Source organism: Melanostigma gelatinosum (genome assembly GCF_949748355.1).
Source record: "Melanostigma gelatinosum genome assembly, chromosome: 7".
NCBI classification, from domain to species: domain Eukaryota; kingdom Metazoa; phylum Chordata; class Actinopteri; order Perciformes; family Zoarcidae; genus Melanostigma; species Melanostigma gelatinosum.
Window position 1 is genome coordinate 9,990,264 of NC_136640.1, and position 16,021 is coordinate 10,006,284.

The 16,021-nt window shown below is 41.5% G+C and overlaps 1 protein-coding gene across 2 annotated transcripts in view; it reads left to right on the plus strand.

Annotated features, from left to right (window-relative positions):
- The window catches only part of gria4a (glutamate receptor, ionotropic, AMPA 4a), a gene marked incomplete at both ends in the record, with an annotated part of 80,791 nt that overhangs the window by 52,624 nt on the left and 12,146 nt on the right, over positions 1-16,021 (plus strand). For both annotated transcript variants that reach the window (XM_079272170.1, XM_079272171.1), the window contains 2 exons: positions 281-441; positions 11,578-11,776. In XM_079272170.1, the coding sequence (XP_079128296.1) occupies positions 281-441; positions 11,578-11,776 (360 nt within the window). The remainder of the gene's footprint in view (positions 1-280; positions 442-11,577; positions 11,777-16,021) is intronic.

Here is a 16,021-nt window from a genome sequence, read left to right on the forward strand (position 1 = left end):
TTACAGTCACAGACAGTGCTGTACGCAAGAAATGCAAATACTTAATGTGAGACATGCAAGTTTACAATGTCAAGATCAGGTCAGCATAACTCCTATGACACCGGATTGTCTGCACATTCAAGGAAACATTTTTGTCTTCCAGATAAGTCACGAGAAATGTACCCCATATGGCTTTGTGTTTGTTATTAAGCTGTTATTAATGCTCTCTATGCGCCTGGATCAGTCTGACCTGCACTGGTCGCTCTTCCTCTAAAAGTTCTGTTTTCCTTCTTTGCCTTAGGTGAGTCGCTTCAGTCCGTACGAGTGGCATGCAGAGGAACCAGAGGAGGGCACAACAGAGCTGGGCCCCACCGACCAACCACCCAATGAGTTTGGAATCTTCAACTCCCTCTGGTTCTCACTGGGAGCTTTCATGCAACAGGGCTGCGACATCTCGCCACGGTGAGGGGAAGGAAATGTATTGTGAGACAAACGGAGTGCTTTGTTGTGCGTGTGTGCCTCTAGACTGAGTAAGAGATAGTGTTGTATATGAGGCTGTGTTCATAAGAGAGTGCGTTTGGGCCAGGGATAGCGTGTGGCTGTCTAACTGTCTGTAGTGTTAGAGTGCTTTAGTATTAAGCTGTGGTGATTCAGACTGTTGTCAATGTGAATCACTCTCTCCGCACTTTTCGAGCTTTCAAGCTGAACTGGAGTGCTTCTCCAAGACGGTGTGTTACAGAAGCTTAAGATGTGCCAGGAATGCACACATACATAGACACAAACATGCACGTGCACAAAAACATGGAGGTGATAAGAACACACCTGCACGTCGTCCAATGGTCATGCCCATATGGGTGTGGTGTGGTGGGAGATTTAACAGTTTGCTAGATGTGCATGAATCTTTGATGCAGGACTGAAGAGGCAGAGTCCGGCTGTATTTTTAGAATACTTATAAGAATATGGCATTTTATTATTGATAGCCTGAGAATGCAGTTTAGTGAAATATGCATGGCCATCACACTCAAGACCTTTCGGGAGCTAAATCTGAAGAGAGAAGCAGATAGCAAAAGAGTGACAGACGATGAGCTGAAAGGAGGAAGAGGTGTGAGCGGTTGAGCAAAAAGGTGCGTGAAAGAATAATAAGAACTGGTGGCAAAGATGTGAAAGGACACTGCTCACTATATCATAGACATCGACTCACAGTGGTCAGTGGTTCATGTTATGCTGACGGACCAAGGTGAATAGTTACAAATTCACATTTACTTGGATATGACATTTTAGATTCTGTGTCCTCAACATGATCACGTGCGAGATGATTCTTGTTTGTCTTGACTTTGGTGACACTCTCAGTGAGAAGCATGCAGTCACTGCTGTGAGGTTTTGCCTTCAATGTATAAAGCATTTTATAATGATGACGACTGGAGCTTCCTACATTTCCTTAACTTTCCATTTGTTCCAAACAAACTGTTGTTACCGGTATTACTCTTATAAAGCGTTACACGCAAAAACACATCACTGCCTGTGCATCAGGAAAGAGGGTTTATCTTGTAGGTGTCCTGAATCCTAAATGTTCAGTGTAATGAATAATTATGACCTCAGAGAGCCTAACTACTTTTTAACTATAATTCATGTCCAGGCTCACTGACACTACATATAATCTTTAAGAATCTTTTTCTCATCTCAGGGAATTTACTTCTGCTTTAAAACCTCGTTAAATCCAGCATCCTTCAAACATTTCTGCTGGATTCCCATTGCACATTTCACTTTTGGGAAAGGGATAAAAGTTCTACATCGGTTGCTCAAACTTAACTTTCTTCCTCATCCTCTGCTGCTCATTTGCCCTTCTCCTGCGCTCTTTCATCCATCTCTTTCACACTTTCTCTATTCCTTCCTCCCCCGCTCCCCGACACCTGTCGTCTCATACTCCTCCCCACTATACTGTGACTGACAGGCCACTTCTATCCCCGACACACAAAATGGAAAACACTCACACCAGCTGCACGCACACACACACACAAACACACAAGATATGCACATGAATACACACAAACATTTCACACTCTGACATTGCTTACACGCGCATGCAGAAAAATCACCCACTGAGCAGTTTCACAACAATCCAACGCACGCATGTAGACCTCTCCATCATTGGCAGGACGTGTTATAGATGTGTGTGCGTAAGCTACAGCTGTCATAGCGATAATGTGACACTTAACGTGAGGCCAGTGTTTGTCATACAAATAACCTGGCCCCGTCACTTCTAATACAGCACAACTCCTCTGTAGACCAAGATTACTGCAGTCCTAAATGCCTGGTTTTATTCATACAATGGTAAATCTATAACTCGTGTAAATTTTCTTCAGGGTGTCAAGGGGGTTTCAATGTAAACTTAAGTCTGAAATGTCTTTCTCATAAAACATACATTCATTTAAACAGCAATTTAGTCAGTGTGTCCTTGTCCCTATGGTTGTAATTGATATTGTCATTATAACAGTGTAATAAATGACAATATGAAAACAACGGTTTCGCTCGTAATAATAAACCTGCACACAGTTATCACCTGCCGCTCCCGTCAACTACACAGAGCTTTATAGTGAGTTCAGCTCATTGTTTAGCTGTCTGGCCCGCAACTTTACTGTTTTGGTTCACTCTTACTGCTCTCATAGAAAGCTTTAAACGAAATACAAAAAACCTGGTGACCATAGTGGAGCATTAGGCAGCTAAAGAACCAGATGTTTCTTTGGAGAGGTTTAAAACAAAGCTCCTGTAAAGGAGCAAATATTGGACTGAGACTCAACGTGAGTTCTAGATGTATAAATAAGCAACTGTTTGTTAAAACATCTACCATATTAACTTAAAGGGTGATGATATGTCAATGTTGTGTTCACAACGTGTTGCCAATGTCCCCAAGTGGCCAGAAAAAAGTCAATTATGGCACATTTAATTAAGATCCTCAGAGGTATAGCATCAACAACGGCAAATCGTTGGAAGGATCCAGTTCGTAGAAGGTGTCGTCCAACCACATCTAAAGGCCAAATAGTTTGCCCACGCTCAGACTGCAAAGCCTGCCGTTGTAGTGACGATATGAGAGCACACATAGGCCTGATGGCCATACAGGATACGTTAGTGCTACAGTGTTTATGTAAACTATACTACTAGTTATTGCCATATTGATGATTGGTCATTGTTGACCATCCATCAACTGACATGACCAAAGCTTCCTGCCTGAACAAAAAGACTTTGTTTTTGTCAGTGTTTCTAAATGGTTCCAAGGTACACGCAAACTAAACAGACGCTACATTTGAGTTGCTCTGCTACACATATTACGCACCCCACTCTTTGCAACGCATACCCTCCACACCCGTCTATTTAATCTGTCACGCTCTGCTGACTCTTTTGTTCTGCTTAAGCTGCTCCTGCTACACCGCTCATTGTAAGCATCCCTACATCATCATCATCGTCATCATCATCAGCTGCATTCACCTGTAGCTGCTGATTAGCTTAGTCCCTTCCTAATCTCTCTATGCGTGAGATTAAGTGTATACTGCAGGGAGTGATGAGGCTTGGCTGACTTTATTAGATATCAAGCATTTACTTGTACCCCACATATAACCATTCCACAGGAACTGACTGACTGGAATTCAGTAATGATACAATTTCTGATTCTGCAAGAAAATGAGGAAAAAACTAAAGAGTAAAAGAGTGAAATGAACTTGTTCATTAGATCCGTTGATGAAGACATGATATAACCCCGCGGACCAGGCTTTCTGCCATCAAACAAGTGATGGATGAGCCTTCACTATGACACCGTTCTCTGCAGCGACACTACATCATGTTCTTATGAAAGGAGACGTGCCATGCATGTCATCATGTCATATCATTTTTCTATCCCCTCAGTGCATTTCCTTTCATCTCCCATTGTCTTGTTCACCTTTGCAGGCAGACAAAGTCATGATGCTAACTTCAGTCAGCAGAAATGTGCTTCAGATATATAGGTATCACCATATCACTCAGAGTATTCCTGCATGCAACTTTCCTTTGTACAGAAATATCAAATATTTGACATTTACTTTCATTGCAAGACACGTTCACTCTGTCAGTCAATCACTCATAAAGGAGAATGCATAAAAGAATGGGATGATGTCTTGCTCGTTTCTCGATACTCTGCCAGAGTTTCAAATCCGCAGGGTGTCAATTACAGAGAATACAGTCGCACTCTTCTGCGTGGTGTGTTGATTTAGTCTCGGAAGGCGAATGCAACTTTACAAAGGAATCTGGGCCAGTGGAGCTTTAGTGTCTGTGTGCATCAATGACACAGTCACTTCTTTAAAGGCACTACACGAGGTGGAAATGGTGCAATAATTAAACACTGTTAAAAGTAAGTCAGTTCCTTGGGCTGTCGTGACACAAAATAAACTACTGCATTGATACTATATGAGTCTGAATGAAAGGTTAACTTTTTAATTTGGTTGTTATTTTACATTAGTCCTCTGAGAGACTGGTGACTTTCTATGTGGACGTAGAAGACTCTACATACCGTGCACATTTCATAATGCCGACCTTCTTTGCCCCACTATATTATCCTTCACATGATCTGTTATCTTTTCCCATCTTCCATACGTTTGACCCGACCGTGGGATGCTCTTTCATGCTCTGCTGTTATCCATCTCATCCATCCTGACACTTGCATCGTCTCTGGCTAGTCAGCAGGGATCAGAGTATTGAGGTTGACATTTACTGTGGAGCTGGGAATGAAGGGAAGGCTGCACAGGTAGAGTTCTTCTGAGAGTGTGTGCAGTCTCTCTGGTTATTAACAGTGTATTTGTGTTTTTCTTTCTAAAGTAAACTCTCTTCTGTCTTGTATTATATGTCCTCTTACACACGGGTTGTTTGACTTTATATACTGAGCGTGTATGTGCGTGAATACTGTGTGGGTTGTGTATTGTGTATTAGGCTGCCATATAGGTCCATTGGTATTCAGTGTGGGTCCCTCTCTCCCTGCTGCAGTCATCTCTGCAGTCTGGGAGACACAGTATAACTCTTCAACTCACCCACTTTCTCTCCTCTTTCTTGATCCATCTGTCATTTCTTCATTTCTTTCTCACAGCCCCTTTTTTTTTGCTCTCTCACTAAATGCCTGTCCCTGCTGCTTTGTTGTCTCATCTCCACCTTAGTTAATTGACATTTTCATAGCTAGAAATGACTGCATGAGTGTGATGCCAATGTCTGCGTGCTCATGAGACAAACACATGCTGTCTCTTTTGCAAACACCGACTTCTGTTTCCTTCACCTTCCCGATCAAGCAAAAGCTAATGGCTGGAAGCAGACATGAACGCACACGCTCACACACATCTTCAGAGTAACCTTGAGATGGCATTTGCGCCACACATCACCAGTCATCTTTCAGCCCAGGCTTCTGGGCTTGTAATGGCGGCGATTGGCCCGGTCACCTCGCCCCAAATGGTGGCGACAAAGTGATGGACAGTGAGGTGATGGGACAGGAAAGAAAGTGGAAATCTGTAAATGGCAAAAGAAAAAGTGACGTGCTGTACATTAAGGAAGACCGAGAGTAAATGCCAGAGCGGGAGAGAGAGGTAAACTGATCACCAGCGAACATCTCAGAGGGATTGGATCTGTCTCTGTCAATAACCGTCTGAAATTACAGCTCTCTTGTGTGTGGATGTGCACGTGTGCCTGCTGCTAGGTGAGAGCAGTGCACTTCTGGCTGTGTGTGTGTGTGTGTGTGTGTGTGTGTCATGTGTAAGTATTGAGCTAATGGCCTTGGGTATGTTGAATACTTAATGATAGCAACAGATCCAGTTCATGGTTCGACTAACGAACTAGAGTGGAGCACTAAAGCCGACTGATTAATTGAAGGTCACTGACTCGAACTGTGTTTATGAATTTCACCAGTAATAGTTTTTATTAGGGATGCACTGATCCGCCTTTTTCAATTCCAATACCATTACCTGGGCTCCGGGTATCGGCCGGTAGCACGTATACCGATTCAATACCAGTGTTTAATAATAAGCTCTATGCCTCCCTGTGTGGAAGTGACTGGGAACATCAGGCCTAGCTTTGTAAAACAACATTCCAGTCTATTATGTGTACAAGTAGAATTGAATGGAATAGATCGGCCCCATGGTCACTGATACCCGGTCCAGCTATTTGAGTCAGTGTCTGACCGACATCAGCATCGGAATCGTTGCATCTTTTCTGCTTCACTGATATGATCCCTGTTATTATTTTATTTGATCATTCCTTCATTATCTGCCTGCTGCATCTAATCTTTGATCTATTAATCAGATTTTCTTTCTGTCTGTTTGCCTTTGTGCCCTTCAGTCTGCCTCCGCTGCAGAGTATTTCTGCCGGTTTCAATCAGTCAGTCGATTCACTTCATTTCACACCTGAATTCCATGCAAGACAGAGTTGAAAGACAAGAACAAGGAAGGATATTTGTCTGTATTTCTATCTGCATTGGTCTTTCAGTCATTTATTGTGTACTCATCAAGCATTCATGCTTCACTGCACCCAAAATGGCTGATTCAACATTTGTTAAAATGTCTGTCACCATCACTTTAGAAAACATGTTTTGTAAGCACCCCAATCAGACAACAACAAAAACGGTTTCATTTCCTCTGTCTGCGTGTCTTAATGAACAAGGAAATTAGAATCACAATAACATTCTCACGATTTGCATAATCAAATGGAACTTATGCCACTCGTGATGTCTGGTGGGTCCAAAGTAGTTTGCAAATTTTATTTCAGAATTTTTCCTTGATCGGGAGCCCAAAAAAATAGCATTTGTTGTTCGTAAAACTTTACACAATATGTAAAACTACGATATAATATGTGGTATTATGTCATAAAAGATAAGATGTTTGTAGATCGGTTTACGGTTTTCATAATTTCAATGGACAACAACTGTCCTGCGCTGGCTCATGTTGTTGTTTTTGTCAGCATGTCTGCTTGTATTTGTGTGTTTGGTTGAGTCAGCATCAATCTACTTTAGTACTTGTTTGTGTTTCTGTGTGTGTTTGAGTATGTTTGTGTGCTCTTGTTGTGGCAATTAGATGAAGAGGTTTTTATTCTTAGATGATTGTGATAACTGTCATACTAGTAAGAAGCCAAGCAGCATAATCTGAGGAAATAAGTTGATGATTGAACTACGGGAAAACATCTCTGTCTTCCATTAGTCCTCATAAGAATGAAACTAAAACACACACATGCAAGATCGTATGCACACACAGCCTCAAACTGCAGCTCTCGTATATTTGGTGAGACAATTTAAATGGAGATGAAAAGAAACTGTATCGCTCGGAACTATGTGTGTGTGTGACAAAGTGTGTGTGTTTGAGAGAGAGCGAGAGAGAGAGAGAGAGAGAGAGAGAGAGAGAGACAGAGAGAGAGGGGAACAGCATGCCATTAATCTTTCACACAGAGGATTGGGAAGGCAATCTGTTGGCTATCATAGATGATACATTACCCGCCATAGAATGAGTCACCTGTTGCATACCAACATACACAACACAACGACACACACAGGCAACACACACATTCACACTGCCACAAACACACTGACATGTCACATAAAGAATCAAAAACATCACTCCCAAAGCTCATCCACGTACACTAAAATACACTTTTAACAGGAAGGAAACATGATGTGCTCATACGAACACACACACACACATGCATTCATGCATGCGCACTCTATCCAGTCTCATTTAATTTGAGCACGCTCCATGAGCCTCCAGAAGGTAAACTTCACTCCAAGGCCAAACACTGGTGAATACCTTCTGCACTCTTTTTTTCATTCACGCACACAAATAAATCAAGTACAACACATTTAGAAAGAAACATGCTGTCAATCATTTTGTCCTCGACCAATTTATTTTTTTCCCACGTGGATAAAGAACCATTTCAGATGTTCTGTCTTATGTTACAAACTCATAGCCACACACAAAATGGCCTTACCCTTTTTTTTGGGTAACGGTTGATGACGGTTGATGTGGTAACGCAACGGTACAATTTATTTGATCAGCATCCGTTTTTGCGCTGAAACCTTACTGAACTTGAGTAGTCAAGCTAGAAATAGGGTGTCGAATCGAGGGTGATTCATTTCTGTTAACTGTAGTTGAATGTTATCTTGTCGCTACCCTAAATAAATTAGATTCAAAGATGCACTGTATGCATTCAGGGTCATTTGTGGACCCTAAGAAATCAATATGTCAAGCAAATAGCTACATACAGTAAGATAAGCAGTTTGGTGTTCAATTTGGGATGACAACCCTAATGTAAGAAAGGAGTACCCCATTCAGCCGATGAACAGTGTTTGCATGCACTTATTCCCAGGTTTCAGCTGAAGTCTGATTTGGAAAAGTCATGAATTTGCTTAACATGTCTGAATAATGTGGTTTGGGTTACCACAATACTCTTTTTATTTAAAGCACCGGCCAAAGAAATAGAATAGATGGCCCCTAAACACTCCACTCATTACCCAATAGGTATCGAACGATTATCGGCTGCAATATTCATCACTTTTACAATTAACGGAATCGTATATTTTTATAAAACAAGTCGATTTAAAAGTATGCTCTGAGGCACCTCGCCTCTCCATTTGAAGTCACCGCTCTCTGGTGTCGCTCAATGTCCCGCCCACTGCACTGACTGGTTACATGTTACGAGTAACAGCCTATCAACACTGAAGGATAGTGTGCCTCTGACGGGAAAAGTCAACTTGCGCATTCGCAGATTAGAGCTGCTCCGGTGAACGAGCAGAGCTCTCTGTCAAATGTGAGGCAACAGATATTGCTGACGTTGCAAAACAATGTCACAGTCATCTATGCTGAAGTTGCAAAAATACCCAGTTGTCCGGCCATGGCCTTCACAGCAACAAAAAAAGAAGAAGAAAAGCAATTACTGGATAGATGCTCGAAAGAAAAGGTCTAAGAGTGCAGTACCCTCAACCACCACCAGGGAAGGCAGTCTGCAATACATGCAAAGAATGTGTCAGCGTGGGATAAGCTTGAAAAGTTCTCTTTTCCAGAATTGAATTAAACATGTGCTTAAATGCATTTCAGCAAAGTTTTTGTGTTTTTCTAACTTTTTGCCACGTTTTAATTTTTACGGCAGTATAGCCCTTTCAAATATTGGTAATCAGTCTCCTTGATTGCTAATAATCGGTTACAATATTGGCCCAGAATAAAACATAACAGTCGACGCCTATTGCCCAATGCTCCCGTAGTTTTTCTTAATGGGTCAAACACATGGGATAAATTCTGCTCAAGTGATCAATAACTTAGAGTCCAACTGAATTGAAATAGCTTATTTTTTTGTTGCTACAGCATATCTGCCCTGTAAATCACTTGTCCTGTGTTCTCCAAACATGAACCACATCATGTTCTGCTCCTTAGCTTGTTGAACAAGTGACCAGACAAAGGCAAAAGTGTGCAACTACGGTTTTGCAGTTTGCAGGCCAGTTAGGTTTTTAATACTACAAAACTAGGAATGAAATGGCATTTCAGTTGGACTTTAAATGGATTCCTTGCATTTTATAGTCAGTTAACTACACTACCAGCATCTAATGTATGAAAAAATCAATTAATGTTCCTGTTCTTGAACTCGACAGGTTCGTGAGATAAAAGCATGATTCACCACATTTTGGTGCTCACAATGATGCAGAGTGGAGAAGTGCACTGCCGTTGAACCTTCTCTCCATCTCGTTATCTCTGTCTTCCTATTCCTTCCTTCACTGTGGCCTGCTTTTATCCTGCACCCTTCCCTTTAGATGTCCACTTAAATCACACAGTCACTCCATCGGGTCAGATTAAAAATGCTGTCACAGCCCGTTTACTAGCTAACCAATCAAATCACACGCTCGTGTTTGGCATCGTCCATTGGTTTTGAGAGTCTCATTTTCAGTGCAAAACTATCGCTGTCTTTCCATCATGAAGTCTTATCATGTTCCCGCTGTCATCTAATACGTATACAATTAAACAGCTCTTTCTGAGGAGAATCCATGCCGTGTATGCCAGGTTCATTAATTCAGGTAAACGGATCAATGCCTCAAGGACACATGCTATCAATCTATATTTGCATGTGTGTGTGTGTGTGTGTGTGTGTGTGTGTGAGGATTAAGAGGTGTGCTGGCTTTTGAAAAGCAGCAGAATGTCGAGTTGCTCCAAAAGGTGACATCTTATGCTGAGTCAGTCATTAATGCACCTCCCAGCTCTCTCACTCCTCTGTTCTCTTTACAACCCAACCCTAAAACTATCTTATATATCACGGCTTTCGCATCAGGGTGGTATTACCAAATGGCTACCCGTCTGAGAAATGGTTGGCCTTATTTTCTGACTGCGTATAAAAGGAGCGATGAATGTCACCCAAATGTATAGTTAAAGTCGCTATAATCAATATTTTTTTAGATTAACAATGGCTGAAATGATTATGTGCGATGTGAAAGGGGTCACTGGTGGAGAGGCACCAGCAGATAATTAGCACTCATATCTGCTATTTACCTCAGCTCTGAATTACTTTTAAAAAATGAAGTAAAGTAAATGAAATGCATCAGTCAATTTAACTTGACATTTTAAATAAATATCTGTCATCTGAATGTAAAAAGATAAACTTGTGTAAGAGTGGAAGTTAGGTGATTCAAAGAGACATATTTTTAAATCACTGATTTACTGAGGAGTGAAAATAACATCAATGTATTCGTATTCACTCTGAATGTTTTCTTGAGCTACACACAGACTTGAAAGGGAAATGGTACAAAACATTTAGCTTTTCATTCTCTGTGAGTGTGATGGCTCTCCGACATTTCATACTGAAGCAAAACTGAGGAAACTGGAAAAAAATGAATTTCGCCAGCACCGTCTCCTTTTTCTTGCTGACTCTTTCTAAATCGCGGATATTTAATGTCGCTGCGTGTACCCATTAGAACTCCAAGGTATTTCGTTGACTACAGCGCTTAAAAGAAAACCATCTCTCTCTCTCTCTCTCTCCCATCTCTCTCTCGCGCTCTCCTTTTCTCTAATAAGCTCACTCTTGCCTGCTCTCTTCCATTTTACTCAGTAAAAAACTAGTTTGTACAAACAAAATGAATTGCCACTTACTTTGATGCTTCAGCTCACAATTGGTAGATAAAGAGAGTAAACATGGAGAAAGAGAAAAGAGAATGAGGTTGAGAGAGATGTTGGAGTGGCCAGATTACGATCTGTTTCATGTAGCCTTTGTTGTTGTTGTTAGTGCTGAATTGGTTCGATGCCTGAAAAACAACTACTTTGGCGCAACTGTAATTTTTACAGTTATGCATACAGTGGTGCTGAAAATGCTTTGTAATACTTATGACATGTTGTGTTGCATATCTCTGACTCAGGAACTAACCTTGATTATGTTTCCTTCCTCTTTCTGTTCACTTCATCCCTTTATCCTTCACCTTTATCTTGTCCTTCATCATCCTCTACTCGTCCTGTTCATTTCTCATCTCCATGTCATTTTCGTTCCTTCCTCATTCTTAACCTTTTGCATCTCTTTGTCCCTCTTTCCCTCTTCCTTGTTTTCTCCCGACCTCTCCAACGTCTGTTTTCTACCCAGGTCTTTGTCTGGACGAATTGTTGGAGGTGTGTGGTGGTTCTTCACCCTTATCATCATCTCCTCCTACACAGCCAACCTGGCTGCTTTCCTCACTGTGGAGAGGATGGTCTCACCCATAGAGAGCGCAGAGGACTTGGCCAAACAGACGGAGATAGCCTACGGGACACTGGACTCAGGCTCTACTAAGGAGTTCTTCAGGGTAAGGACTCCACACGCTCTGCTCATTTGCTTGAATCCTTCAGACTTGTTTTGGCCATGTATGCATACGCATACAAGGAATTTGACACCGTCTTTTACATTGAACTAAGTAAAGTCAAGTTAATTTGTTACTGAGCTGAATAGCCAAAAGCCCCAGATGAGCTGCAGGTCTCAATGCTGATACTGCTATCGATCCCAACCAGTTCTGCGCTGCTGTTTTTAAACATACAGAACTCTATTTGAAATTTTTGTCAAAATTTTAAGTTCCAGATTCTTCGCCAGAAACAGTTTAAAAAACGTACATATCGAAGAAGAAGATAAGCTAGCAAACATGTAAACAATGCAGGTTCCATAATATTTTGCAAATGTTTTTTTTTGCAAATGTTTTTGAAGAATGAAAAGTATTCAACGTGTCTGTTAGCTCTCATAGATACACACAATGTGTTTTGGTGTGAAACATTGATTGTAAACATAACGTTGTGTGTTTGTAATAAATCTCCTCTGGGCCCTTTTAAGAAATAGATGTCAATGTTCTTACATATTGCTTGTGGTCTTTATTTCCTTATAAATGGCCGTTGTGTAAATGTGATGGAGCACAATATGTCCCTCGGAGGTGGAAAAATGCCATTCTTCTGATGCTTTGCAGCATTCATCACCTCCATTCAATCCATACTGCATTATTGTTCACTTATTGTACGGCATAATAAAAGTGGCGTAAACAAGGTGGAAGGGAAAAAGTCCAGTGTCAGTGGAGAAGGTTGGATCATGTACAAACAAACAACACAATCTTAAAGCTCTCCTGAAATACAATGGCAGTCAGTAAGAGGAAGCAAATGTGAGGGCGGTGTTCCATTTATTGAAGCCAGACAAAAGCCAAGCAGCAGAAATCAGCTCTGACTGTAGGCGGGACAAGGACAAGTGACTGATGACAGTGTAAACCAATTTACAAAAGTCCAGGTGGGTGGAATGTAATGAATGGATGACTTTTTCATGATCTTGAATTAAGAGCCTTACATTTTTGGGAGTGACGCTAAGCTGAAATGGTTGACTTGATGGCTTTATCTGAGTTCACACCAAGGTTTTGGGGGAGTGCTGGAAGAAAAAGGACCAGCGTGGGATCTTATTCCTTTTGATTAAAATTCAAACATCATTGAAATAGAACAATGTTTGTTGATCACACCCCTGTTGCTTTGAGTCACTTCCCAACTCTGTCAAATAAAGCAATGATCTTACGAGTAATTATAAGTGAAGTAGAGATGGACAAAAGGGGTGGACAGAGCTGGAACAGAACAGACTAAAGGGAGCAGGAAATGATAGCAGAGTGGAGTGAAGTGGCCCAGAGGAGACCTGTAGTGGCTTCACCCATTAACCTATTCACCCATGTGGATTGCAATTACATAAGTACTCGTAAACATAAAAACACATGAGCACAATGCTGATGAAGACAAATGTTTTTTTTCTGCAGACATGGGCAAAAACACAATCGTCACCACATGTGTACAAATACAAATCTGCTCTGTCGCGAAATCATGCTCTGTAGGAATGCTGAGAATTGTTTGTGTGCTCATGCATTGTGTACGAGTATATATACCAATTTATAGTTATGCTTTGCAGATATGTGTGCACCAGCGTGTGCATTTGAGTGTGTGGAGGAGGGGGAGGTTTAGCAGACAGTTTGTGCTCCTGTGAGCGGCTCTGGCATCATCAACATAACGAGCGGGTTGAAATCTGTGGAGGGTGAAAAAGCAATTTACTCTCCCACAGCTGAGGGGGATTCACCACCACCATTAATTATCTGTGTCTGTGTGTGAGCGTGAGTATATTTGTGTGTGTACGTACACCTGCCCATATGCATATTCAGCCACATATATATATGCGTGTATATGTGCAGGTGAGTGTGTGCGGCACTTCTCCCACAGAGCAGATTTGTGTGTGCTAAATGTATATTTAAAAGTGTTTGCCATGGTGTGGACGCCTGAAGGTGACTTCCAGCATCCATTTCCTCCTTCAACCTCGCTCATTGTTAAAGAATCTGGAAAGAGTCACACCGCCGCATTGTCACACATCCATCCCTCCAAGGCCAGGCGCTGCTTTATATGTGCACAGTCATCATCATCAATGTCTCTCCCTCACTCATTCTCACTCTCTCTGACTCACACACACACACACACACACAGTCAGATACAAATACACACAGTGCACAACACACATTAGTGCATACACATTTGGCTGTGGCCAGACAGAGAAAACGAAGGACAGAAAAATAAGAGACAGATGGATGGATGGATCAAACTTGAGGAATAAGGAAGATAGAAAGGGCTGGAGGTGTAAAAATAAGGTTTTTTCAATCGATGATGGTAAACAGAGTGAGAAATGATAAGAGAAAGAATGGAGAGAGAAAAGGTAGAATGGAGAGAAGAGGGACCTGCTGGTCCTCATAGATGTGAGTGACATTATAATGGAATAGTTGTCCGTCACGCACTTGTAACACACTTACACAGGCGTACACACCATCCCCCGGGCGCTGGTTTCCATGGCTGAGTCCGTGGCTTGTCGCTTGCAGAGCGACAGAACAACGCTTAATCACCAGGAGAGAAAGAGAAGAAAGAAGCAGGATGCTTGTGGAGGATGACAGTTTGACTCCTCGGCTTGTTATTTTCCCTCTTGAGTGAACATGTGAACACATAAATTCCCACATACACATATAGACTGGTGCACAGAACTGCACACTCACACGTACACACAATACAATCTATTGCGTCATACCGGACCAATGTCCTCTGAGACTAGTCCTCTGAATTCATAACGGCACAACCAGATCAGTATGCCACTAATCCAGTCATAAAGTCATTTAAAGTAAGACTGATGCTTGACTTTCCAATGGAGATGCAGTGTTACATTTCAAATGTAGTTTTAAATGTTTAAATGTCATTATGTGCCAGAGGATCAAAATGGAAGATGGACGACAGAGCCCTCCATCAGAAGTTAAATTTAATTCAAGAACTGTAAGAGGGAAAATCAGCCTCAGCTGTTTGCGCCACATCATAAGACACTGGAGCAATAAATGAAATGCAGTAAAAGCATATAGACTAATAATACACTTTGTACGAGCTCAATCTCAGAAGTATGCTGGTTAGATTGTCGAAGCATAAAAAAGCACTTGTCCCAAATACATGAACACAACTGAATGGTGTTGTGTTCAGCAGCATTGTAGTACGACTCATATTCATCCTTTTTGTCTCAGTAAGCATGGCATGTGAGAGAAACATCTGACACTTTGGGCATCAGTTTGGTGTGAATGGACACCCGTGGACACAGAGCACGGACATGTCAACAATAAGACGGCATTCTAAAATGGTAAGGCTGACGTTGGTCACTATTTTTCTGAGGGACCGCAAATCCTTTGAGAAGCCAACAAGGTGTTGGTTTGTTTCTCAGTACTTTTAAATGTTCCCTACCCTGTTTGTGTGTCTCTCAAATCCAAGCCCATTCGTCCCTGTTGAAGACACAAAGCCTTTAAAACAGGCCATATCAAAGGGCTAAATAATCTACTCATACTGCTGGCCACTGTAGTTTTTAGCAAACAGTTTCTAATCAGAGGTAAATTGTTAATTTGTCTGGGACTATTTTCAGTGGTGGATTAATACACATTTGGCTATTGAGTATTTACAGCTACAGCGCCGTGTATAAGATTGACTCAAAATAAACTACAGTTACCATGTTCATGGTGATGAAGGACCATGACACCCATTGACACTGATGTGTTTTTCTAGTTTTTGGACAACAATTGAACTCTATGGCACAGAGGAATAAGCTTCTTGGCTACACAGGCAAAACTTGTTTGTAGGATTACATTTTGTCAAACTGAATCCTGTTACACAGTCACTTGAAAGCAGAGTCTTGGTGATATCTTCTAATACTGTGCATCATCAAGTATGATCCTTGCAGTGAACACAACATGCTGTCAGGCGAATAGAGCGCACTGCCTTCTCACACGGCACATGTTCACAACCTTAGCAATAACTTTACTTGAACTTAACTTTTTACTTATAGGCTGTCTGGTCAATGACAACAGTTAGAGTTAGATTCATGGGAAGTGAGATGGTTGCGTTAGTTTGAAAATATCAGGGTCAGAGCCAATCAGAGGCAGAGTAGGGGCATTTAGTCTCTTCATCGGTTTCAAGTCAAATCATTCAGATACAGAGAGAGAGTGGGTTTTGTCAGGAAATTATTACCAAGGTCTCGA